Below are 27,031 nucleotides of genomic sequence, written 5' to 3' on the forward strand. Positions count from 1 at the left end.
GCTGGCGGCGTCGGTTTTGGACACCTGGGATCATTACTACCAGGGAAGCATCTTGGCGCTGCTGGCGTTGTTGAAGGAGGCAAATATGTGGGAGGGTTTAGAGTTGTAGGCCTTGGCGGCTGTGGACAGTTAGGATCAGGTGATCCTGGATAACAAACCGGTTTTGGCGTAGTTGGTCGGGGACACCTAGAGTCAGTGCTGCCCGGGTAGCACTGAAGTTGTGTTGCTGTCGTTGGCTTAGGACAACGTGGGTCGGTATTGCCTGGATAGCAGTTAAGAGGAGCAGGAGTTGTTGGCCTAGGTGAGGTAGGTCTTGGGCATCGTGGATCCGTATTTCCAGGGTAGCAATTAGGTGGTGCTGGGGTAGTAGGACGGGGACAACGCGGGTCTGTGCTACCGGGGTAGCAGTTAGGAGGCGCTTGAGTTGTGGGCTGAGGAGGAGGAGGAGGTCTAGGACAACGGGGATCAGTGCTTCCGCCATAACAATTTGGAAGCGCAGGTGTAGTTGGCCTGGGCGAGGTAAGTCTTGGGCATCGTGGATCCGTACTTCCAGGGTAGCAATTTGGTGGTGCTGGGGTAGTAGGACGAGGACAACGCGGGTCTGTGCTACCGGGGTAGCAGTTAGGAGGCGCTTGAGTTGTAGGCTTTGGAGGAGTAGGTCTAGGACAACGAGGATCAGTGCTTCCTGGATAACAATTTGGAGGCGCAGGTGTAGTCGGTCTGGGTGAGGTAGGTCTTGGGCATCGTGGATCCGTACTGCCAGGGTAGCAATTAGGAGGTGGTGGCGTCGTGGGTCTAGGAGACGTTGGTTTAGGACACCGAGGATCTGTACTTCCTGGGTAACAATTTGGAGGCGCTGGCGGCGTCGGTTTTGGACACCTGGGATCATTGCTACCAGGGAAGCATCTTGGTGCTGCTGGCGTTGTTGAGGGAGGCAAATATGTGGGAGGGCTTAGAGTTGTAGGTCTTGGTGGCTGTGGACAGTCAGGATCAGGTGATCCTGGATAACATACCGGTTTTGGTGTAGTTGGTCGAGGACATCTAGAATCAGTGCTGCCTGGGTAGCACTGAAGTTGTGTTGATGTCGTTGGCTTTGGACAACGTGGGTCGGTATTGCCTGGATAGCAGTTAAGAGGAGCAGGAGTAGTTGGTCTAGGTGAGGTGGGTCTTGGGCATCGTGGATCCGTACTTCCAGGGTAGCAATTTGGTGGTGCTGGGGTAGTAGGACGGGGACAACGCGGGTTTGTGCTACCGGGGTAGCAGTTAGGAGGCGTTTGAGTAGTGGGCTTTGGAGGAGTAGGTCTAGGACAACGGGGATCAGTGCTTCCGGGATAACAATTTGGAGGCGCGGGTGTAGTTGGCCTGGGTGAGGTAGGACTTGGGCATTGTGGGTCAGTACTGCCTGGGTAGCAATTTGGTGGTGCTGGGGTAGTAGGACGGGGACAGCGCGGGTCTGTGCTACCGGGGTAACAGTTAGGAGGGGCTTGAGATGTGGGCTTTGGAGGAGTAGGTCTAGGACAACGAGGATCAGTGCTGCCTGGATAACAATTTGGAGGCGCAGGTGTAGTTGGTCTAGGTGAGGTAGGTCTTGGGCATCGTGGATCCGTACTGCCAGGGTAGCAATTAGGAGGTGCTGGTGTCGTGGGTCTAGGAGACGTTGGTTTAGGACACCGAGGATCTGTACTTCCTGGGTAACAATTAGGAGGCGCTGGCGGCGTCGGTTTTGGACACCTGGGATCATTACTACCAGGGAAGCATCTTGGCGCTGCTGGCGTTGTTGAAGGAGGCAAATATGTGGGAGGGTTTAGAGTTGTAGGCCTTGGCGGCTGTGGACAGTTAGGATCAGGTGATCCTGGATAACAAACCGGTTTTGGCGTAGTTGGTCGGGGACACCTAGAGTCAGTGCTGCCCGGGTAGCACTGAAGTTGTGTTTCTGTTGTTGGTTTTGGACAACGTGAGTCGGTATTGCCTGGATAGCAGTTAAGAGGAGTAGGAGTTGTTGGCCTAGGTGAGGTAGGTCTTGGGCATCGTGGATCCGTACTTCCGGGGTAGCAATTTGGTGGTGCTGGAGTAGTAGGACGAGGACAGCGCGGGTCTGTGCTACCGGGGTAGCAGTTAGGAGGTGCTTGAGTAGTGGGCTTTGGAGGAGTAGGTCTAGGACAACGGGGATCAGTGCTTCCGGGATAACAATTTGGAGGCGCGGGTGTAGTTGGCCTGGGTGAGGTAGGACTTGGGCATTGTGGGTCAGTACTGCCTGGGTAGCAATTTGGTGGTGCTGGGGTAGTAGGACGGGGACAGCGCGGGTCTGTGCTACCGGGGTAACAGTTAGGAGGGGCTTGAGATGTGGGCTTTGGAGGAGTAGGTCTAGGACAACGAGGATCAGTGCTTCCTGGATAACAATTTGGAGGCGCAGGTGTAGTCGGTCTGGGTGAGGTAGGTCTTGGGCATTGTGGATCCGTACTGCCAGGGTAGCAATTAGGAGGTGCTGGCGTCGTGGGTCTAGGAGACGTTGGTTTAGGACACCGAGGATCTGTACTTCCTGGGTAACAATTTGGAGGCGCCGGGGGTGTCGGTTTTGGACACCTGGGATCATTACTACCAGGAAAGCATCTTGGTGCTGCTGGCGTTGTTGCGGGAGGCAAATATGTGGGAGGGTTTAGAGTTGTAGGCCTTGGCGGCTGTGGACAGTTAGGATCAGGAGATCCTGGATAACAAACTGGTTTTGGTGTAGTTGGTCGAGGACACCTAGAGTCAGTGCTGCCCGGGTAGCACTGAAGTTGTGTTGCTGTCGTTGGCTTAGGACAACGTGGGTCGGTATTGCCTGGATAGCAGTTAAGAGGAGCAGGAGTAGTTGGTCTAGGAGAAGTGGGTTTGGGGCAACGGGGGTCGGTGCTTCCGGGGTAACAGTTTGGTGGCTGTGGTGTAGTAGGCCTTGGACAGCGCGAATCTGTGCTACCCGGGTAGCAGTTAGGAGGTGCTTGAGCTGTGGGCTTAGGAGGAGTAGGTCTAGGACAACGAGGATCAGAACTACCAGGGTAGCAATTGGGAAGAGCTGGCGTTGTGGGTCTGACAGTAGTTGGTTTGGGACATCGAGGATCTGTGCTTCCTTGGTAACAATTAGGTGGTGCAGGAGTGGTAGGTTGGGGGCATCTTGGATCGTCGTTACCAGGGAAGCATTTGGGTGCTGCAGGTGTAGTAAAGGGTGGTAAATAAGTAGGTGCACTATCCGTAGTCGGTCGAAGCTGCTGAGGACATGCAGGATCAGGTGAACCTGGATAGCACACAGGTTTTGATGGTGTAGGTCGTTGACATCTAGGGTCCGTACTGCCAGGATAGCAGTTGGGTTGAGCGGGACTCGTAGGTCCAGGTGATGTTGGTTTGGGACAACGAGGATCGACGCTACCAGGATAACAATTTGGTGGCGCTGGAGGAGTAGGTCTTGAACAGCGAGGATCCGTGCTTCCGGGATAGCAAGTTTGAGGTGCAGGAGGTTTAGGGCATCGTGGATCTAGACTACCAGGAAAACAATTAGGTGCTGAAGTAGTCGGAGGCAAGAAGGTTGGGGGTTTATTAGTTGCAGGCTGGTCCGGTTGCTGACAATCCGGATCCGAAGAACTTGGATAGCAGGAGGGTTTTGAAGGACTGGGTTTTGGGCATCGAGGATCTGTACTGCCTGGGTAGCAATTTAGTGGGGACGGCGTTGTAGGCCGTGGACATCTTGGATCAATGCTTCCTGGATAGCAGTTTGGTTGCGACGGCGTTGTCGGTTGTGGACATTTCGGATCAGTACTACCGGGATAACAGTTGGGAGTTGGAGATGGCAAGTATGTTGGTGGAGTTTTCGTAGTCAAAGACTGTTCACAGCGAGGATCCGTACTTCCTGGATAACATTTCACTTGAGGTGGTGCTGTTATGGTTTGACATCTTGGATCTGGAGAGCCTGGGTAGCATTGGAGTTGTGGTCGACTGGTAGATGATGTTTCAGTTTCTATTCCTTGGCAATTAGCGTCACAGTTGTTTGTGCATAGCTGTAAATTTTAAAAGGAATAATCAATGCCTTGCTTTATTTGAATTGGTAACACCATAAATAAAGAATAATTTATATTACCTCAACATTGCAAGTAAGGTATACTTGCTCGGTTTCTGGGAAACGAAATGCGCTAACTTTACTATAAGCAATCAAAGTAGCTCCACTTGTTCCGGTATTAGTCGATTTTTGCCATAAATCGACTAGTTTTCGCTTCCTGCAAAACAGACAATTTATAAAATTAGACTCGCATTACTTATTAGCAAATATATTTTTCTCCAACATGCTCGTAAATGTTTGCATTATGTTCAAAAAACGTCATTTATTGTCATTTATAGACCATGCGACTTCTTCTTGCAACGTAAGTATGAAAATCCATTGCTCTCCTCATCTCTAAACTTTTTAATCACTCTACTAATACTGAATTATTGAAACAGGCGAAAGAAAAACTCATACAGCCAACTGCCTAATGTTCATAACTGCGAGAATTAACAATAGATATCTTACCTGTACTGCTTTAAAATAAAAGGCGGTTACATTTAATTAAAACGTTTTGTTATTCTTTTGTTTTCGTCTTTTTTGTATTTTAGTTGGGAAAATGAGAGCTAGAGAGGAGAGCGATAACGAAAATACTGTAATAGATATATATACATTCAAATTCATCATCAGAAGTTCAGCACACTACTATTAATGTGTCTGGAAAAACAATAACATTTTCTATGTGTACATCTTTTATATATATCTTATATGTATTGTATAAATTTTAATGTTAATTCATATTTTTTTACTTTTTCTATAATACACCTTCCTCTCTTTAGTCTTTTACTATTTCCTCACATTGCTTGAAAATAATTCGGCGGGAACGGGGATTGCTTGATTTGTATTAATACGAGGCCTCGCTGGCGCTCGTCCTTGTAACTCATACTCGTCCAGCAATCCCTTAATTCCCGGCCTGTGCAATAATGTACTAATAAAGATATGTTCCGTAAGCCTTATAGGTACATTTCTGTAATGAAGTTGAAGTCTGTCGACGGCAGCAATGACACATTGTTTGCTTACTTGGGACATCCTTCTTTATCGGTTAGTTGGATCTTATTTGTTTTAGGACTGTCATAGTTGTCACTGTCATATGCCCAACAATCGTGAATCTTCAAGTTGAATTGGTTCCTGATATCCTTCAAATATATAAGTATCGTAAGATACTCTCCAATTTTGATCGATCCTTTCAGGGGCGAGGTCTGGAAATATATACATACTCGAGATTAGTGGTTTTGTGTAATTGAGCTATTTGCAAAACCATACAAACAAAAGTAAAGTGTTCATTATTTTATTTCAGATACAAAGATATCTATGTACTAGAGTACTAGATGCGGCGTCCCCATACACATGCTGTGTTTCACTGATGTGCGGTGAAGACACAACACTTCAATGTCATAGATTAATAAGCAACAGAGTATTCTGACCACACAATAACAGCGTAGAGATAATATGAGTTACCATTACATAAATTAAAAAATATAAAAAAGACTAGGATGCATGGTCTAAAGATCTTGCCTTTCCTCAAGGAAAAGTACATAACATAACATCAATAATTTCAATAACTCGACTGTAATCTTTTCTTCTATTTAATTTGTTTTTCGTTTTAGTAATATAATAATTACAAATAATAAGCGGAGCGGCCGGCCCTTGGCTCAAAGCAAAATGAAATGTATTGTGCAACTAATAGCGATTTTGCTAGGGGCTTTATGTTAATTCCCCAACCTTGGGTAAATATCATTGGTAAACATTCAATATTATCTGCCTGCCTAGTTCATTCCCAATGGGTATAACATATAGGTTGGTATACACTGTCACGTCTGTCCACGGTACCTACTATGGTACTGATACTCTGACAAAATTTAAGACTAAATCTAACAGAATCTTTGCATCAGATTCAAATACGGATTGCACAAGTTCGATCATGTGGCCGAATTTAGGAGAAGGCTTCAGTGGCTCCCTATCAAGTTGCGCCGTGAGGAGCACGTTCTCAGCTTTCTTTATAATGTTCTATACGACACTCGTACCCCGCCATACCTTAAGGTTCGTTTTCGCTTCCTCGGGGATGATCACAACCGTGAACTAAGGTCTAAAATGGATAACCTACTGAAGCCTCCTTTCACTCGCTCTGAGTATTACAAAGATTCCTTTACGATTAAGACTGCAAAATTGTGGAACGATGTCCCATTTGAAATCCGACATTCTAAATCGCTACCTATTTTCAAAGCCGGATTGCGTAAATATTTTTTATCACGGTCCTAGTCTGCAACGTGTGTATTAAGTAAGTATAAGTTATTAGTAAGTATAAGTTTATTTAGGTATATTTATATATACATATATTTACATAGGTATAATATATCATTATTTATTAAATATTTTATAAATTACTATTTGTCTTTATTTAATTTATTTATTTTGTGTTTTTTTTTAATTTATAAAATTTATGTTTTTATATTTTTATTTTTATATTAGTAAAATTGGCACACTACGTCTCCCGCTCCGATTAGCTTTCCTCTAACTCAAAGGTTGTCTGGAAGAGATCGCTCTTAGCGATAAGACCGCCTTTGTCCACATTTGTTTTAAGTTGTTTATGTACTATTCTCGTTCTTGTGTGTGAGCAATAAAGTGTTTATCTATCTATCTATCTAAATCTAAACCCTATCACTGTTGATAGTGTTTTGTTTGGAACATGAAACTCAGAGCTTTAAATCGCAAAGATGTTATGAGCATTGCCACTGCGCCCGTCACCCTGAGACATAAATTGACAAGTCCAATGTACCTGTAATTTCACCAGCACCCTTACCCTTCAAAACCGGAACACAGTGATGCTGACTGCTTGGCGGCAGAAAAAGTTAAGGTTAAGGCAGTACTATCCTGGACGAACTCTTTCACAAGGAGCTCTACAGCTAAATTTATTTACTTTATTTATTTGGATTAAATAAAAAAGGAAAAATAAAAGTGTTTTTGTTATACCGGCGAAAGGCCGCAGACTCCGCATAAGTGAAATTATTCATTGAAATTCTCTTTCGATGAATTTTATGAGTTTGAAAGAACCTTATCCCTATCTGTAAAAATATCATTTGTAAGGATAAATAAATTTAAAATAATAATAACAATAATAAATATAACTAAGTGTAAATAGTTCTATCTAAAATAACCCGTTCGATATCTAAATATGTATTGTATTTGTTGATTACCTTCTGAAAGGAACTATCCTAGCAAAAACTGCACATTGTCTGAGAAGTCTACACGTGTATAGACACAGCCACTCAAATATTTTTATTCTTCGGTGTAATGAGTCATTATGTGTTTTTTTATAACATCAAGTGACGGGACGAACGAGTCGTGCGCCTGATGGTAAGCTACACGCCTGTCCAAAACAGCTACAGTGCCACTCAGAGATATAAATTGCAATAATATGGGGGGCACTAATAATGCGCCCGTCACCCTGAGACATAAGTTGACAAGTCCCACGTGCCTGTAAGTTCACCAGCACCACTACCCTTCAAAACCGGAACACAGTAATTCTGACATTACTGTTTGGCGGCAGAAATAGGTAAGGTGGCAGCACTACCCTGGACGAACTCTGTCACAAGGAGCTCTGCTGCTACTAAAATGTCAAACTTACATTCGGGAAAATTCCCTTCTGAATATCCATCCAGCACTCCACACTACCAGCAGGTCCCTGCACGGCGACAACATCTAGCATATCGACCATGAAGGGTTTCAATTTTAACGTGTGCGTCTCTTCTTTATAACCCGCACCTGCTGACACTTCGAGAGATGTGCGAGCACATGAGACCTGAAAGCGTATACAATTATCATTTAAGAAAATGTCATAATGGTGGCAACAATATTAAAATTAAATTGGAGGTCATGGAGGTCAATAGCGCAGTTATTTTGTCCATAAAAACCTCAAAGACGCATTGCTTAAAACATCTTAACGGTCAGTCTCAGGCTAGTGTTCCCTGCCTAATTTCCGTGGCAATTTTTATTATTTAAATATTCAAGTATATTATCGTGTAAATATTAAATAATATTTCACGATACAATACTCGAATATTTTACTAATATTGCACGATAAAAATATCGAATACATAAATAATAAAAATCGTCACGGAACTTAGGTAGTATCTAAACACTTGTCCGAGAACCACCGTTAAGTAAAATAAACGCCATTATTACTTTGTAATAGTTGCGCTTTTCTGTTAACAAGTTGCAAATTAGACGCTGTAGAAGCGCTGCAGTGCAATTTTCATACAATATTTAGAAGTGCTATTTAGCGCCAATGTCGTGACACGCGCGCGCTACATTTGCAATTACAATTAGTGAACTAAAAATTACTGTCGCGCTATAGACACTGCAGCGCTGCTACAAGCATCTAATTTCAAGGCGCCCTGTTTTTCATACAATATCTAGAAGCGCAGTCACAGCGCCACAGTTGTGACACGCGCCACTTTAGCAGTCAGTTACAATAATAATTAGTGAGTAAAACATACACGCGCTACCGCGCCACAGTCGCGCTACTACAGTGCTTATAGAAACAATGTAGTGGCGCGACTCGGCGTGTCTAAATTAAAAGCATCTTTAGGTGTACTTATGCCATCAGTACTAAATAGAAAACGACTTTACCTTCCTAGCAAAGTCTAATGGCCCCTGCACAAACTCATCCGCTTGAAAGATGAGAACATTGTCGATAGTACCACACGCGTTACATAGAGGACGGGAGCCGCAGCCCTGCAGAGGTACTTGGAACGAATATCTTGACTGACTGCCACCAAATGACACATATCTGGAAAACAGGAAGTAAAAAGGTTACGTAAAATACATAGTTGACCGATTCATTACTAAACTAAAAAAATTATAAATATGAGATAATTAATACCCATGTAAGGTATCGAACTCCAAGAATGCTCGTTAAGATGAAGAAATGTAAATAAATCTGTGTTGAATTGATAGTCAATTATGTTTTGTGAAATTACTCCACTAGTTTGTTATAATTATTAATATAAAGATCGAACACTTAGAAAAAATCTTTCGATCCGGCCGGATTCGAACCGACGTCATCTAGCATACCGTCCCAGACGCTATAATAACTAAGCCACGGAACGAACCAGCGGACCTTACGAATTCTTCTGTGTGCTTGTAGTCGGATCTTTGTATCTGGTTTTCAACGACTTTTTTTGCCGTTCCGTGGCTTCGTCGGTGCGAATCCGGCCGGATTGAAAGAATTTTTTCTAAGTGTTCCATTTTTGTATTAATAATTATGAAGAAGGGTAGTTGCCGTAACTGTCTTGATCATATTGAAAATATTTTAACTTGCGTTAGGCGCATGGAATAGTAACCCAGACACACAACAATTTTCATTCTTTACGTGCGCTGGCAACAATACACACGGTAATGCACAAACCAAGTATTTGAATTTGTCTACCCTTTGCATATACTCTTTCTCCTTTTGAAATTTTCAAATTCCCTTTAATTTTATTACCTTTATCAGTATATTTGGGTTCATACTTCTCTGGTCCCTAATATGTACCTACTCTATTTCCACATATTTCACATATTGTTTAGATAATCAACAAAAACAGAAAAAAATAGAAGTATAATTATTAATGCAAAGATCGAAAACAAAGAAAAATTCCTTCCACCCGACAGAACTCCTCATCCCGACCCGTCCTGTCGGGTCTAATAATTTTTTCATCGTGACATTCAATAAAAATAAAATAATTTAAAAGCTTAGTTAATTTTAGAATCAAAATAGCTTTTATTTGGAATTGTAAAAGATATTAAAAAAAAATTTCACAATGTCCGTTGATAGAACGTAGTGATATGAATTCTAAACGATTTAGGGTAAGTTATTATAATGAAATTAATATTAACACTTACTTGCACTTAGGATCATTCAAGAACCCTTTACTATAAATGATACCATCGAACACATCAGGAAAATCGACTGTAACTTGAATGAAGTCGTCCGAACATTGCACGTTTATATCAGGCGCTAATGGTGAGTCGGCTTGTCGAAAGTTTCTGACGAAGTTGACCCCGGTGCCGCTGTCTTCGGCGCTGGCCTCATAGAACGGCGAGAGAGCATTGTCGCCCGATAATTGGAGGTTTAGCTCAGCTGCTGTGAGTGTCTCGTATACATCTGAAACAGCTGTAGCAAGCGACAGCTACAGCATCAACAGTTTTGTTACTTGCAGTCTGGTCACAGTATGAAAAGAAATTGGCGTGCACCTTATATACGCAAATAGGCACTAACTAACTAATAAGAAGTAACACTCATAATACCGAATGCTACTTTCATACTTTCCGATTAATATTTCATTTATACTTTGTACAATTCAATAATTAATACTTCAAATACTTCCACAAGGTTGGTACGGTTCCACAGCTCATATTAGGCTTAAATTGTTTAGTTGGCTGACTTACTAGTCAGTGTTCGCACACTGATAGATTGATTGTTTGTTTTGTTTTCCTTGTATTTTGTTCGCAAACTTTACTAATATTTGGAATGACATTGGTTATACTATATTGACATTTTTAACTTAAGTATGGAAGGTTTTAAAATCGTTTAAAACATTTCATTTTTCAGCTAAAACGCATGAAAAGTATGAAAAACACTCATATGATATGATACAGTGTAATTCACACTACAACAATCTTGGTTTGACTTATCATTGGTAAGTGATTAAATTTTTTGTGATTTTTACAATAGTTTATTTAAGCCTATTAAACCCTTACTAATCCCTCTGTGTACATATCACTGTCATTGCAAATTCGAAGCCTCTGTGAAAAACGTAAGGGTTAACTTTGCTTGGAAACCTATGGTGGTTTGTATATATCTAACTATTCATGTATGTATGGGCTACTGTATTTAATGGGCGAAAATTAAGAGGCAGAATTTTGTGAAGTCATCTATTTTGGCAAAAATGTAAAATTAGGTTTTAGACAGATAGATGGATAAAAGGTTTATTCAGTACAAATACAAGCACAAACAAACATTTACATTTATCAGTACAAATTCTACTAATGCTCACCTGTGGTCCTCGAAATTAGTAAGTGAAGATCATGGTACTTATAGTAACATATAGATACCACCACTCTGTTATTAATCTCTTTAGACGAGGCGCTTATAGAGGATAAAAAAATATACGAAACTGAGAAAAACCTTTCGGCACACCCCGGACACTCCATACAACAGTCGAAAGTTATTTGTCTACTACTACTACATACAGCAAGGCGCTATCTGCACACGTGCAAATGTGTGCGTGAAGTGGCAGGGTTACCCATCACTTACGTTGTCAGAGCGGTAACATAGCAAAAATTCTTAAGCGAACCGAAAAAAGCGAAATTAAATCTTTAATTCTTTTAATGGAATCCTAATAATTACACATGTTCATTAGGTATTTATATCGATATAATATTATATTTTTCATTGATTCACTAACTAGAATAATATTGAAGATTTAATTTAAAAAATATAAAAAGCACATAAAATGTTGTATTTTGGAGAGGTGTTTTCAGATAAGGTAATCAAAGGTATTTGAAATTGCGTATCAAAGTTTATCATTACCTAGTTAATAATTAGGTATATTCACGACGTAATATTTGTCGGCAATACAAACTGAAATTTCGAGAACCTTTGTCTACTAGCTCACGAAGTTATGGCGTCTCATTATATTGATATAATATAACAAATTTGTATAATATATTACTCTGCACTAAATAAATGAAGAAAACGCGTTTCATCTTTCGGAAAACGAAAGAAACTGCTCTCTTTATCCCGTTTAGACGATGATAAACAGCCGTACACAGCGAAATTTACAACCCCTTAAACCCGTCTAAGCGCGAAATAACACGCCGACAGCCCTGTTGTCGTTCAGTCAATGTGACCGTTAATGTGCGAGGCGTGGTACGGTATCTAAATCTAGGGAGGGGCGGAGAGTGTCCATTCTCGTTACTTTTTGTTCTCTGCTTTCGGTAAAACTTGAGATACTACTTCAGCTCGATTTCAGATTTTTTACGTGCTAATACGGTTCATTTTGCTTTGGTCAAGCGGCAGGGACACCGGCTTTATTTATTTCAGAATTTATTTTTTTACAAACGAAATCAAAGCCATTTGAAAAATGTATATGTATAGCATTGTAGAAATTAGAAATTATTTATTCAATGTAAAGCACAGCACACATACAATTTACAAAAAAACAAAAACATAAAAAATAGAGGAAAGAAAGATTAGGGAGACAGGATGTGTACTGTGCAGCCACTGAATCCGTCATCCACTCAGCTATTGCCGTCTCACTGAAAGTGTGGTACGACGCTGATTTTCAGTGGATTCAGCGATGATTCGTGCGGCACGGAACACAGTGGACGTCACAAATATACAAATTGAAAATTAAAATTAATAATTTTTTTATTTCATTTTCTTTGTATGTTATATTTATCCAAACTTTAAATTGTATCAAATTATATATATTAAAATGTATAAAATATTAAATTTATTGCCCCCTTAACTAACTTACAATCATAATTACAGTCATAACAATTAACTGAAAAATAAATTCTAACTTATATATAATATACTATTATATATATAATAGTACCCACCTATACGTGTTCTATTTAGTTCAGTTGACATAATAAAGAAATCATTTGTACATGTTAAGTACCTATTCAATACAGCGGTTTTCTTTTAAAATTTCGAGGTAAGTTTGTGTTTTTTTTTCTATGGTGAAAGTTTTTAGGAATTTCTTCACACCATATAGCAATCAGTGCATATCCTCAATTTTACTAATTGGTTCCAAATGAATTCCAAAGTGATTGGTTCAACACTTCCACTGTTATGCGAAATCAACCAATCCCATTTGAGGTTGTACAGCCTCTTAATTCATCACGTTAATTTAGTTGCATTTCGATCTATTTACAGGTTCTTTAAGGCCATGAACCCAATAAATTTAGTGATCAGTTTATAAACTAATAATTATATATGTAGTAACCGAATTATCTCGAAGAGACGCACTTATCAACATTATCTATAACATTGTTCGCGCACAATGTATTTTTTTTTCATTCCCACGTAATATTTCATCGCCAAGCCATTGAGTGTTGTGAAAAATTATACACGTTCTAATATTGTTCGGTGATTGTGGTTAAATTTTTAAACACGCTCAATTCTCCCCTCTATTTACGCCAAAAATAAAATCAACGACTGTTTTTTGATTGGGAATTGTCGCTTTCACCATCCGTGGATGTCCAGCGGACTGACAGGCCACAAATACATTCACTAGACTGATAGGTATTTAAAATTAGACCGAATTTCTTTTGGATAAAAACGACAAGGGCGTCCTGTTCCATTATACCTCTGTTCCATTTTATGTGTGGAATGGAGGTCCTGTTTCGGTTTTGAAAGTTACAGGCACATGGGATATCTTGTAGGGAAAGCGATTGATGGAATGATATTATTATCCGGTTTCTTTAACACAATGGGAGTTTTTCATATTTTCCGTGACAAGAAATGAAGAGTCGAGGGAAAGAATGGTCAAAGGTCACTTGAAGAGAATTTTAGGCAAAAATACATAACAAAATATATGGACATAAATATGTGCAACGCTATGTAATCCATTTTTAACCGACTTCGAAAATGGTGAAGTTCTCAATTTTAACTATGTTTTTTTGTACGTATGTTACGTGATTATTCCGATGTTTGTGAACCGAATCTAATTTTTTTTTTGTTGAAAAAGGGTTGCTTCAGTAGTGGTCCCCATTGTAATTTGAAGAAAATATTACTAAGTTTATTATTATCCAGTTTATTGGATTTCACTCAGTTTTCGCTAACCGATTTCAATAAAACTTAACAAATACATGTAATTCCAAAAACTTTTGAGGTCGATTTTTTTAACCAACTTCAAAAAAAAGGAGGATATCCTAGATTCGACTGTATGTTTTTTTTTTGTATGTATGTTACGCGATAACTCCGCCATTTGTGAACCGATTTTGATGATTCTCTTCCCATTTAAATTTCAATAAAATATTCGACTTCTAAGTGTGGTAAACTAGGGGATGAATGACTTTTGAGGTCGGTTTTTTTAGTATTCTGTACTGAGGTTAGGTTATTTATAAAATAGTTACGACTAAAACATTTAAATCTTAATCAACTTGTTTACCATTTTGTGTGTGCACTTAAATACTTTTTATGCCCAAAATCAAAAAGTAATTTTTCAGGACTTTTAACATTTTTTTTGTATGTATATTACGCGTTTACTCCGATATTTGTGAACCGAATCCGATAAATTTTTTTTGGTGAAATTTTTTGTCATGTAGGTAAATATGTTTAGTATTTAACGAACTAAATGACTCAAAACATGTCTTTACGTGACTCTGAGTGTTGTTTCCCTGGTCTCCTCAAATGTGTACCTGTCTATACTATAACCAAATTCGGTATAGAATGTTTTACTAACAAACCGTTGCTACCAACCAATGACAGCAGGTGTAAAGAAAATTTTTTTGTCCATGCACATTAATATATCTTTCTATAAATTTTTCTTCAGTCGCAGCTCATGTATTTTGTTAAAAAAGTATATACAAGAGTTAGGCAATTTTGCCGCACCTTTACTTACAAAGTGGCAAGTACAGGCAGACGGATCACTTTTTTCTTCATAGAAAATGATTGGACTATATTGTAAGTGACCCACGCATATTACATTTCCGTATATTTTGAGATAAAAAATAAAATGTATATTTCTCCATACAAAAAAAAATTCTCCGAAACTATCAACTTTTCAAGAATAAAAGTTGTTAGGAATATTACTATCTATCATATAAAAAAAAATTGTTCGATACTTCACAAGTTATTCCTATGTCTCCAAGAATTATCAATTTGGGCCCACTGTGCGGCAGGCAGAGACTGGTTGCGTGTTGCGACGAACCGTGAGCATTGGGGGCTATTGGATGAGGCTTTTACGCGAAGGAGGTACAAAAAACACTATGAATGGCTCACGTTTTAAAAAAAAATCTTTATTCTTATAATTTTCACTTAATGTTATAATTAACAATATTATAATTATAATTTGAATTCAATTAAGTTATATTCATTGTCGTGTCGTGTCACAATTTTATTTTATAAGAAATATGTTTGTTAAAATTTAAATAAGGCTTTAATGTTATTATTATAGTGACAATTATTTAACGATTAACCACGAAAATCTAGATTGGTGGAAGTAGATTTAAAAATATAACGAAACTACTAAACTGTCGTTACGAAATTGCAAACATAAAAAAGCTTTATGACCTGCTGTCATTGGCCTTCCAATAATCCAACAAACAATTGAGTAATACAGTTTCTATACGTGCTTTAGAAGATTTATATACCTATTACACAATTACACGTTCCGTGACGTCCATAGAATACACCTCATCTGACCTCATGGCGAAAAGATATAGTTATGCAATTGAAATGGAGACTTGGAAATGAATAACGCACACATTCATTGCCCCGCACTAGGGAAACCCCGTATCGCGGGTGCCTTGGGCATACACATAGACAACTACAAATTGAACCCAAAGTCACGACAGTAATAAAATAGAGGTCACACAAGTATTTCTCCTGGCCCGGGAACCGAAACCGGGGCTGTAATTGTACAAAAATGTAAGTTTAGTTAAACGTATGTCTAATATTTGGGATTTGAGATTAAATGTACTAAATAATGGCAAGTTACATGTTTGATTTGATTTTTTATCTTCATTTTGTAAAATAACTCCAATCGTTTGTTATAACTATTAAATACAAGTTTTCTAAAAAGTAACAGGTTTTTAAAATTATTAATTATTTCTAATATTTTTGTTTTAATGAATTTTATACTGATTTTTTATAAACTGCCTCAGTGGCCGAACGGTTACCATGCTAGATTGCCGCGCAGAAGTCCCGGGTTTGATCCCCCGGCCGGGAGAAACATTTGTATGGTCTACAGTTATTTCTCTCGTGAGTTTGGGTGTAATTTGTGGTTTATCTACGTGTGTGTCCATGATACCCGCGATACAGGATTTCCTTAGTGCGGGGCTATAAAAAAAATATTATTATTGATAAAAAGACCGCACAAAGAAAAAAATTCCTTCGATCCAACTGAATCTGAACCAGCAGCGTGCCTCAAGGTGGCTACCGGCGCTCTGTCAACTGAGGCCTCAGTGTAAATTTGTAATGATTCAAACTTAACTACTGCGTTTAAATTTTTTTTAGATCTTAATTATATACTTACACTAAGTCCACTGAGTTACAGATCGACCCGGTAGATCTAACGAATTTCTATAATATGCTTGTTGTAGATCTTTCTATCGGATTTAAACGGTTTTTTTTATAATATCAAGTGACGGGACGAACAAGTGATGCACCTAGTGACAAGCTACACGCCTGTTTCTGACAGTTGCAGTGCCACTCGGAGCTTTAAATCGCAAAATCGGAGGGGCACTGCCACTGCCCCCTGAAACATAAGTTGACACGTCCCATATACCTGTAATTTCACTAGGCGGCAGAAATAGGCACGCTGGCAGTAGGTACTTGCATGGATGAACTCTTTCACATCGAGCTCTAATGCTATTAATAGTGCTAACTGATAGTTCTCGTAAATAAATTTCTGTCGAATAGTCTCATATGTGGTTAGCATATTCTGTGTTATGTATAACCGTATAAAGTTCCGATGTTTCGGCATCATATTGAGAAAAAAACAAATTGTGTGAAATTTACATTACCCAATGTTAGAGAGACGGTTACAAATATTGTAGTTAGAAACGAAAAATTGAATCTTGTGGATACAGTTGTATTTGTAGGTATAACGTTAGATGCTAAATTGCAATGGGGTCCCCATATAAGTAAGTTATCAAAACGGCTCGGCTCTGCAGTGTACGCGATTAAAAAAATAAGGAAACTTTCAGACGTCGAAACCGCTAGATTGGTTTACTTCAGTTACTTTCACAGTCTAATGACATACGGCATTTTGCTTTGGGGTAATGCCGCCGATATCTATAGAATCTTTGTCCTGTAGAAACGTGCAGTTAGGGCAATTTACAATCTGGGCCCCAAAGTATCTTTGAGAGATAAGTTTAAGGAAATTAACATTCTTACACTAGCCTCACAGTACATTTATGAAAATGTAATTTATGTTAAAAGGAATAGTAATTTATTTATGAAAAATAGTGACAGACATAACATTAATACGAGGAATAGAAATAAACTAGCTTTTCTTGATAGTCGTCTTCACAAAGTCAAAAAATCATTTAAGGGGCAATGTATACGCTTCTATAACAAGATTCCGGTTGATATACAAAATTTGCCTTTCACGAGGTTTAAAACTATAGTGAAACAAAAACTTTATACTAAAGGTTATTATACAACTTCTGCGTACTTGGATGACAAAAATCCGTGGTAGTAACCCGTTTAGCTCATGGAGGTAGTCTCGATCTCTGATGTTTCAAATAAAAAAAAAATTGTAAGTGTTATTTACAAAGAGCAATCCCTAGAGTTTCTTGCTCATTCTTCTCAGGGGAATCTGCCTTACGAATGCGCGGTAGAGTTTAACCATTGTGACGATTTCAAGTGTAATAATGCTTACCTATGAAATAAGATTATTTTGAATTTGAATTTGAATTTGAATTAATATTTTTTTATATTTCGTTATTACAGCATATTACTTAAAAAACGCTCTCATTCCCTCTTTATCAACCCGGGGGCGGTAAAAAGTGAGTAATGGATAAATCTAGGAGATGAGAAACAGCAGACAAACTTTATAATTTTAATGACTGCAAATTAACCCTCGGGTAACGTGTGAAGTGCTCTACGTGTACACTAGTGGCGGACTACGGCCTAAACCCTTGCCTGATAGGAGAACCGTGCCCAGCAATGTGACGTATAAATGAGTTGATGATGACGATGAAAGTAGGAGGAGGTTTCAATTCGACAGATTTTTTTTTAATTTAAACTTTGTTCATGAGAAGATTTGTCTAGCCCATACTTTCTCAAAGTGGACCCTACCGCCCAGAGGGCGCTGAAGAGTCCTAGGGGCGGCAATCGGGGGGCGTTGATGCTGTCCAGAGGTTGCTACCGCGTTTGAAATAAAAACCTGAATTATCTATATAAATTACACAATAAATATTTACATATTTTGCTTGTGAATATTTGTGTTAAGCTAATATAAAAAATACACGTTTTCAATTATTTATTGTGGTGGTGGGCATTAAATTTTTTTTATCTTGCCAAAGTGAGCGGTGGGCCAAAAAGTTTGGGAACCTATGGTCTAGCCATAGGTTTCCAACCGCACCCTGCATCCTACCGTCAATTACATATGAAGCCGTCTGGTATAAAGGCAGGAAGTTCAGATTTTGTCGTCATAGTTTGTTTCGTGTAACAAAAGGTTCTTAATTTATACAATCCCTGATGGTATATGACGGGTCTCGGTTTGACGACCTCAGTGGCCCAACGGTTTGCACCATGGGCGATGGATGCTGGTTCGATTTCCGGTAGAATCAATTTGGGAAACAAACTTTTCTAACTTGGATTCTGATCTGAGTAAGTCCCTGAGTGAATCCCATTACTCTGGTACTCATAGTAACAGAGATTCCCTAGTTTGGGACTAGGTCATTTGTGTGGTTATCTGGCACGTTGTAATTATTATGCTTAGAATCATAACGCATAGAATGATAGCTTCATATCAAACGAACTGTCACAAGAGACGTAAAAATCAAATTCATGTAGGCTAGTTTTAGTAGTAGGTTAATTTTCGGTTTTAGTGAATATTTATATAAAAATACAAGTAGAAATGCGTTACTTCTTTGTGGAATGTGATGTTAGTATCTATTTTATGTTTGTCTGACGTATTTTTACACTCATTTACCGCACATTTCGTCATTTTTACCTAAAATTCTTGAGTTGTTCGCGGTGCAAGTTGACTTTGAGCATTGACGGCCCGCCCGCTCGTGTAGGCCCATTGGGAGCGCTTCAATTTGTCTCCTTTAGCGTGTGCGGGCTAGGTGTCTATGCGTTATTATTCTAAGTTATTATGTATTTATCGTAATATCCAGTTTTTGCGAAGTTAATACGCTGTTATAGAAGTATTGTTTACCTGCACGAGTGCAATCAGTGCCGCTGGGCGCATGACAGCCGCTTCATGGGGCCTGAAACAAATAATAAATAAATATTAGACACCATCACATACGATCCTCGGAACCCAAAGTGAGTAACTAAAGCACTGGGCGGAAATCGAAAGCAACGACGGTACCACAAACACCAAGACCTGAGACTATAATAGAAGAGTTAGTTTTATTCTACATTGACTCGGCAGGTGATTGAACCCGGGACATCAGAGATGACATCTTGAAAACCTACGTACAAGGTACTCGATGTAGGTCGTCTTTAAAAAGTTTATTTAAGAAATGAAAGAGAAAGAAGAACGTATAATAATATTATGTACTACATAAAGTCAGACAGGTTTCTATAACTGGTCAATCCAAAACCCTAAAAAAAATTGTCGCGGTTCTATAATTAAAAATGTTATTAGCTTGTAATCACAAAGTCGTACCCGTAAGCGCACAGAACAATTTTTAATTGGACACATCGGGTTATGTAGAATTAATCTTTGATGTTAGAATGTCGTTGTTAACTTTTTATGCAATCTATATAAACGCTGCAGAACATTAAAATACACAAACTCGTATATTTTAATGTACTGCAAAAAGTGATTTATCTTATATTTTCAAAAATGAACAGAAAATAAGTTCAAGGTTTTATTTTTCTTTTTTTTTGAGTACATTTTAAGAGCTCTTAACGCGTCACGCGTCCTAGAGAGATACGGAGTCCCTAGCGATTTTGGTACTATAGCGTCCTACAGCCACACTGTGTCACTAACGCACAGCTGTGTTTTCATCGACCGTCAAAAAAAAAATAAAAAAAAAAAAATTTTTACCAATGTCATATAGGACACTTTGTGTCTGTAGGTCTCGTGATGAGTTAAATGTTATAATATAACAATCATTGCACACGTGCAAGATGTGTCTTTATTTTTGTGTATAAATTTAATTGTTATAAATAATTTTGATATTTTTTTGCAGTTAAATTTGTGTTTCACCGACTGTACGATATATTCTGTAGGCGTGACGATCGAGCATATAAATCTACGAGTGTACCTTTATGTAGCCAGTATAACCTTTATGTAGAAATTGATCGATGTGACACTTCGAGGGTCGATAATTAATTTCATTCAAGGTAAATCACCTAAAATAGTAAACATAAATGGCGGAGAGGAGTTTCTAAATTGATTTAGATCTAAGTGTTATAGGTAGTGCTTTGAATGACTTTTTTAATAACAACAACAAGTCATGCGCCTGGTGGTAAGCGACACGCCTGTCCATAACAGTTGCAGCGCCACTCAGCTTTAAATCACAAAGATCTGATGACCAATGCCACTGCGCTAGTCACCATAAGCTAACACCCATGTGCCTGTAATTTCACCAGCACCCTTTACTTTCAAAACCGGAACGCAGTAGAGCTCATATTCTGCTTGGCGGCAGAAATAGATAAGGTGGCAATCCTGCCCTGGACGAACTCTTTGACAAGGAGCTCTACTGCTATTAAATAACTCAGTAACATCATTACTCACAACATATGAATTAACTCAATTAAGCATTATAATTATTTATTTTATTGCATTTCTGATGATCATAGATAGTCAAAATTACTATGTTCTGATGACAAGTTTTCATTTCGATTTCTTTTTCAATGAACCCCTGCTCCTTTTGCGGTTACAAATAGCTCCTTTAATAATCTCAGTAATAGTCATTCATCCCCTAGTTTGCCAACCTTAGAGGTAAAATATTTTCTTCAAATTATAACGAGGAACTCTCTTTTCAACAAACACAGAATCATCAAAATCGGTTCACAAATGCCGGGAGTTATCGTGTAACATAAATACATAAAAAAACATACGAATATACGAAAGAAACAGTCGAATTGAGTACCCCTCCGTTTTTAGAAGTTGGTTAAAAGTGCATTCAAATACCTAATACCACGATTATGTAGACAGAATCACGTTACTCACAATAATTGTTGTGAATACATCTAATTTCACACATAAAACGTATAATAACAATGTTTTATATGTACATGTGTATTCAGTCGCAAACTTCCATACATTATACGCCTATTGTCTCCTGTTCTACGTGTGAAATGCCTAATTAAGTATCGTTTTCAATAGAACATATTACATTCTATTACATCAACGCAAAAATCCATTACAATCGGTCAGAGTTTATGAGAATCTGATAAATTGGTAGACAGTTTAAACATCGTGAAATGTCTACAACCAGGACCACTTTTAACAGGGCACCATAAGATTTTGATTCAATGACCTCACCTTTAAGAGATTTTCAAAAATGCTGTTCATATATGGAAGAGTTTTGTATTGGTGCTTTATGTGATTTTCATTACATACATTCATTTTATCTCTACCCTAATGAAATGATTTTGATATCTATAGCGATATTGGTCTCCAACGCTTTCTTTTCGACATTTATTGTCGATTGTTGTTAAAATCTTTATAAACATTATATTGTATGTATACACAACTAATTAAATTATACTATTAAACGAATAAAATAATTATTAAATATATGTTGTCAATGACATCTCATGGCAATACATATTCAATACACATAAAGAGGTTCTATACCTGTCTCGGGCACATAACATCATAATAAGTAATATATAAAGTTCTATAATTTAGTAGTTCATTCGGGTTGGCATATACAATATGGCAGCAAAACATTTGGACGTAGTTAAGCAAAAAGGATCCACAAAATTATCAAAAAATGAGTTATATGTACCAAACGGTTAGTAAAGTTTAACCTCTTAGATCAGCAAAAAATCCAACATATAAACATAAATAAATATCTCGGGAGTTACATGACATTATAAGTTTTGAAAATAAAACAAGAGTGAGAAACACTTTTAAACTTCAAACTGCCATATCTCGAAAGTGTCTGGATGTGCTAGATTGGATCCTTTTTCTTTAACTACGTCCATTTGATTGGTTGATTGAAAATCTCGAAAACATTGATTGGTTTGTCTTTCACAGGTACCTATGACAAACTTCCTGTGATGTGGCCTTAGGGCCACAGCTCATTGTATTAACTTGGGTCCATAATGTCTTATCTGCATTTCGCATTTATTTGTCTATTTACATAATAGGTTATCGACTTGTAATGCGTAGGTGATAAAATCTGTTTGAATTTCGGCGCAAGAGTTTACAAAAGGTGTCAAGTGTCCAATGTAATGTCGTAATGTCTAAAAGTTAGAAGTGAAACGACGCGAAATTTTATTCGTCAAAGGTTATTTTTGTAAGATTTTATTCGATATGGATGTTACGATCGGGTTTACGATACGTCTATTGTTAGTTTTCGTAAGATCCTCGGCGAATGAGAATTCATTTTTCGTAATATTATTTTATGCTAAAATTATATGCACCTAATTCATTCATTCATTCATTCACAGCTTCTTTAATTTTAGGCAAAAAATGTTTTTAAATAGTGCTGAGAAGAATCAATTCAAGTATAAAGCAATTTTTCACGTAATTTTCAGTTGTATATACATAAATAATATATAATAAAATAGTAAGTGGGGTGGTAGAGCACAAAAATCATTTAAATTTTTTATCATCAATCTAAGTGAAAACTGTAAAAGACAAACCTAGTTCTTAGGTTTTCGCTATTGTTATACATAGGAAACGTGTGTGATTGTTGTAAAAAATCCAATCGGAAACGTATTAGGACATCACGAATTGATTAGAACTCGAGTTGTCAAAAGTTAAATAAATCGTTGGATGGAGTATAACAATAAACTGACACTGGCCCATGAATAGTGCCGGCCATTAAGGAAATAGAAATAGAAAATAGAGTATAACAATCTATTTGTCACGGTACAGTCGTGTTAATAAATATTAGCGATGTAAACCCTAGAAAACCTAAAAGCAAAATCTCAACTGAAAGAATCTAAGATGTGCAAGGTTTGACCATGAACTGCACTTTTAAGTAATGTCACATCAGCTAAATCTATTATAGTATTGTTAACGCGATTTTGCAAATAGTTAAGACATCGCATAAAGAAGCTATTCATGAGACTCTGTGTTTAAAAACAGCCTTGATTTCAGTGCAATTAGTAGTTCTTTATAAAATACAGTACAATAAGTTGTAGCAAGTCACATGTGATACGAGTGTAGAAAAGAAAACGGCTTGGTTTTAAGATTTCTTTATTTTTATGTTCTACCCTTTTTCTGTTCACTTACTCGTAAAAAGTTTTTTAAAACAGTTTCCCCTAATAGTAATGTATAAGAATATTAAAATGCTTATTTTGTCACCATATTAAATTATCGAGTTCTTAGGTTTTCGCGATTGTTACACATAGGAAATGAAACTATTTTTCTGGATTTAAATCGCGTATATTTGTTTTTTCAAACAAACCGACGTTTCAGGCCCTTTACAGGTCCCATGGTCACGGTTGACACGGTTGACGGTTGTTGTTGAGTGTTTGAAAAAACAAATATACGTGATTTAAATCCGGAAAAATAGTTTCATTTCCTACATATTAATTTACATATGAAAATAAACATAAATATTGGACAACACGTTGCTTTGATATCAAAGTAAGTAACTAAAGCACATCTGTTATGGAAATCGGAAACAACGACGATGCCACAAACATCCAGACCCGAAACAATATACAAAAAACAGTTTTCTACATTGACACGGCCGGGGATGGAACCCGGGACATCAAAGATGGCGACATCATAAAATCCGGTGTACAATCTACTTGACCACGAAGGGCGTCATACTGCTTGGAAATGGAAAGCTTTTATTAACTTTCATTTTTGTAAAAAAAAAAGGATATATTATATCCTATCGATGCCGTACTTTCTCAAACTCGTATCTTATAAAGAGCGATTGTTTAGGAGATGGCAAAACATTCTACGTACTTTAAATTTCTTATCAAGGGTGTAAATTTCGATGTATTGCTTTAAAAATAGGTAAAAACCAGTGTGTGAATATGAAGGAAATGTGAAGTGAAATCAGCCTGCAAAATTTATATATACCTACGATGCATTTTTTGCATTTCAGTCACTTTGTGCTTTAAGATACGAGTTTGAGAACGTAAGGCGACAATATCATTTTTTTATTATTATATTATAGGTTCCATATTTAAAAGTAAACATACCACTAAGTGATTTCTTTACTTTTAAATATGGAACCTAAAATATACACAAAAAAAGATATATTTAAGTTAAAAAGCAAACAATGGTATTTTGACTTACGACATCTTACGTGGGAGGTATTGATATGTTTTTCATAGCTCTCAAAGCGATGAAACCAGTTGATCGTTGTTTTTGAATGAATCAAAATTATTTCCAATTATGTTCAAACACAATGTAACTTTTCTGCTAAAACTAAATTATATATCATTTTCATTCAAATATACTTCACGTAATGGATTTACGTGTAATTTATTTTACCGACCTCCGTCTGTATCTACAGACAGCTTGGCGCCGCTGTATTAATATAATACAGAACTAGTGTTGTGTGTAGGTTGGTAGTGGTTGATTTATGTTTGCCGACACTTTTGGTAGAATAGTTTATGTTATTGTAGCGCAGTTGTGACCGTAACAAAGAATAAATACTTTACACTGTAAAAAAATAAGGATCAATCCTCAATTTTAACTGCCCAATTATTCATTATTTAATTTCAATTATGCATTTATTTGTGGACGGTAATATGAATAAATAAATATTTCCACCAAAGAATAAGTTTTGCTATTCAAATAAATAATAATAATAAAATCTCTTATTTTTCTCCCAACAAGTACAATATGTAGGTAATACAATTGGGAGACGGGACTCCAGCTAGATTATACCTGTGCTGTGAGTCACCTGGTCTCCAACACCCGGATTACGATTACCGGTCGGTAAAAAAAGACGACATAGGTATAGTGATGAAAAAAAAAACAATAAAAGAATAAAAAATAAAACAGTTGACTTAAAGTAGTTAAGTTAAAGTCTAGTATCATATTTTTCTTTAAGTGCCTTGTAAATACCTACTTTTACTAAATAATATATAAATAAATAAATATAAATATTGGACATCACATACGTTTTTATGATCTCAAAGTAAATAACTAAAGATCTTGTGTTGTGGAAATCTGAAACAACGACGGTACTACAAACACCCAGACCCGAAACAATGTAGAATAGTTAGTTTCTACATTGACCCGACTGGGAAATCGAACCCGGGACCTCAGAGATGACGATACCATGAAAACTGGTGTGCAAACCACTCGGCCACGTAGGTTGCCGGTATAATAGTAATACGTATTTGAAATAAAGGACGTATTTTGTATTATGTAAAACAAATACTATCTAAAATTGTATTCTCTATTTTAAATAAATGAGGTCACAATATCATATTTTGTAATTTATATTTTCAATAGTACACCTCATGAACATATATTTTATACTTTCAATACGTATAAAAAACATTTTGTAATTTATATTTTAATTTTTTTTTATGATACCTTGCGATGTGACGAACAAGACGTGCGCCTGGTCGTCGCTCGGCACGCGCCGATTTGTAACAGTTTTAAGAAGCTTATATAAGTACTCCACTGGAGCTTACATTTAGAATTTCATGTAGTCGCTTCATTTCAGAAACTAGGATTAGCAAAAAAAAAAAAAAAAAATTTAACTATCTCTTTTCAAAATGCGCGACTACATGCACGTCGTCGGCGCATAAAATACGTCGTGCGCATACTAGCATAGGCTCTCAGTCTGTCCCAAAAGAACGAAAAATGTTACTATAGAAATGTCAAAAATTTCAAGATGACATGTTGTTCAAAACAAGGAGAAAATACTAATAAACATATATGAAGAACGTGTATAAATATAATTGGGTAAAAACTTAGTATTGCATTATAAAACTAAAATACAATAAAAAACTGGCAATCGTAAACGTTCTTAACATAATTAACTTAGACAAATCGTTTTAACATCCGTAACAATAAGTAAAATAATCGGTTAGGTACCGGAAGATCACGAGCCTCAGTTCACACGATACTTCATTGCCGCGGGCTTCCGTCTAATGTTAGGTAATCTAAATTACCCGTAAAACACGAATAAAGATTGTACGAAAACAAATTTTAAAACTACCTTGTAGGTAAAGCACTATACGTGTGAAGGATTCCGTAGTGATGTTTTTGTATTTCCAATTTTTCAGACAGTTTTAACCGCTTCATCGATCATCGATTATTAAGTTCATTTATACGTCCCACTGCTGGGAACAGGTCTCCTCTCAGGCGAGGGTTTAGGCCATAGTCCGCTACGCTGGCCCAATGCGGGTTGGGGACTTCACACGTTTTCCGAGGGTTGTGAACCTTCTTTGACGTGCAGGTTTCATCAGGATGTTTTTCTCCAACGAAAAACTCATGTAAGTTTCAAATAAAATTTCGCACATAAATTCCGAGGAACTAGATGCGAGTCCGGATTCGAACCCATTGGTTCCGTGTGAGAGGCGGTAGGTTAAGTTAAACCATTAAGCTCCCACGGCTTCAAAATTAAATTAAATCCCATACGCGTAAAATAGAAAATATTCAACCAAATCATTTTTAAATTTATCCTAGTTTAAGTAAATCGCACTGCTATTACAATATACAATGTTATAACTCAAAAGTATGTGAATTTCAAGATTTTATCATTACTGGACGTAAAATTTGATCCTCTACACGTCAATAAAACCGTCGTTAGAATATTGTAAGAAACAATCAAAATATATCTACTTAACTCAAAATGAGACACACTTTATGGGAGATAGTTCTGGCCAAAACAGCTCTTATAAAAAAAGGTAAATTATTGTTCCCCTTTTATTCTTAAATGCAATTTACAAGTAGC

General features: G+C 37.4%; 1 protein-coding gene across 2 annotated transcripts in view; it reads right to left on the reverse strand.

The window, feature by feature from the left end:
* LOC113228926 (mucin-2-like) overlaps window positions 1-27,031 on the reverse strand; it is a 127,530-nt gene that overhangs the window by 3,540 nt on the left and 96,959 nt on the right. For both annotated transcript variants that reach the window (XM_026462373.1, XM_026462372.1), the window contains exons 2-8: window positions 19,174-19,225; window positions 9,950-10,236; window positions 8,696-8,855; window positions 7,692-7,865; window positions 5,087-5,265; window positions 4,109-4,244; window positions 25-4,028 (exon numbers count right to left, since the gene is read on the reverse strand). In XM_026462373.1, coding sequence (XP_026318158.1) covers window positions 25-4,028; window positions 4,109-4,244; window positions 5,087-5,265; window positions 7,692-7,865; window positions 8,696-8,855; window positions 9,950-10,236; window positions 19,174-19,206 — 4,973 coding nt within the window. In that variant the 5' untranslated portion in view covers window positions 19,207-19,225. The remainder of the gene's footprint in view (window positions 1-24; window positions 4,029-4,108; window positions 4,245-5,086; window positions 5,266-7,691; window positions 7,866-8,695; window positions 8,856-9,949; window positions 10,237-19,173; window positions 19,226-27,031) is intronic.

The sequence above is a fragment of the Hyposmocoma kahamanoa genome, unplaced genomic scaffold (genome assembly GCF_003589595.1).
Source record: "Hyposmocoma kahamanoa isolate Upper Pololo Valley unplaced genomic scaffold, ASM358959v1 262, whole genome shotgun sequence".
Taxonomy (NCBI): domain Eukaryota; kingdom Metazoa; phylum Arthropoda; class Insecta; order Lepidoptera; family Cosmopterigidae; genus Hyposmocoma; species Hyposmocoma kahamanoa.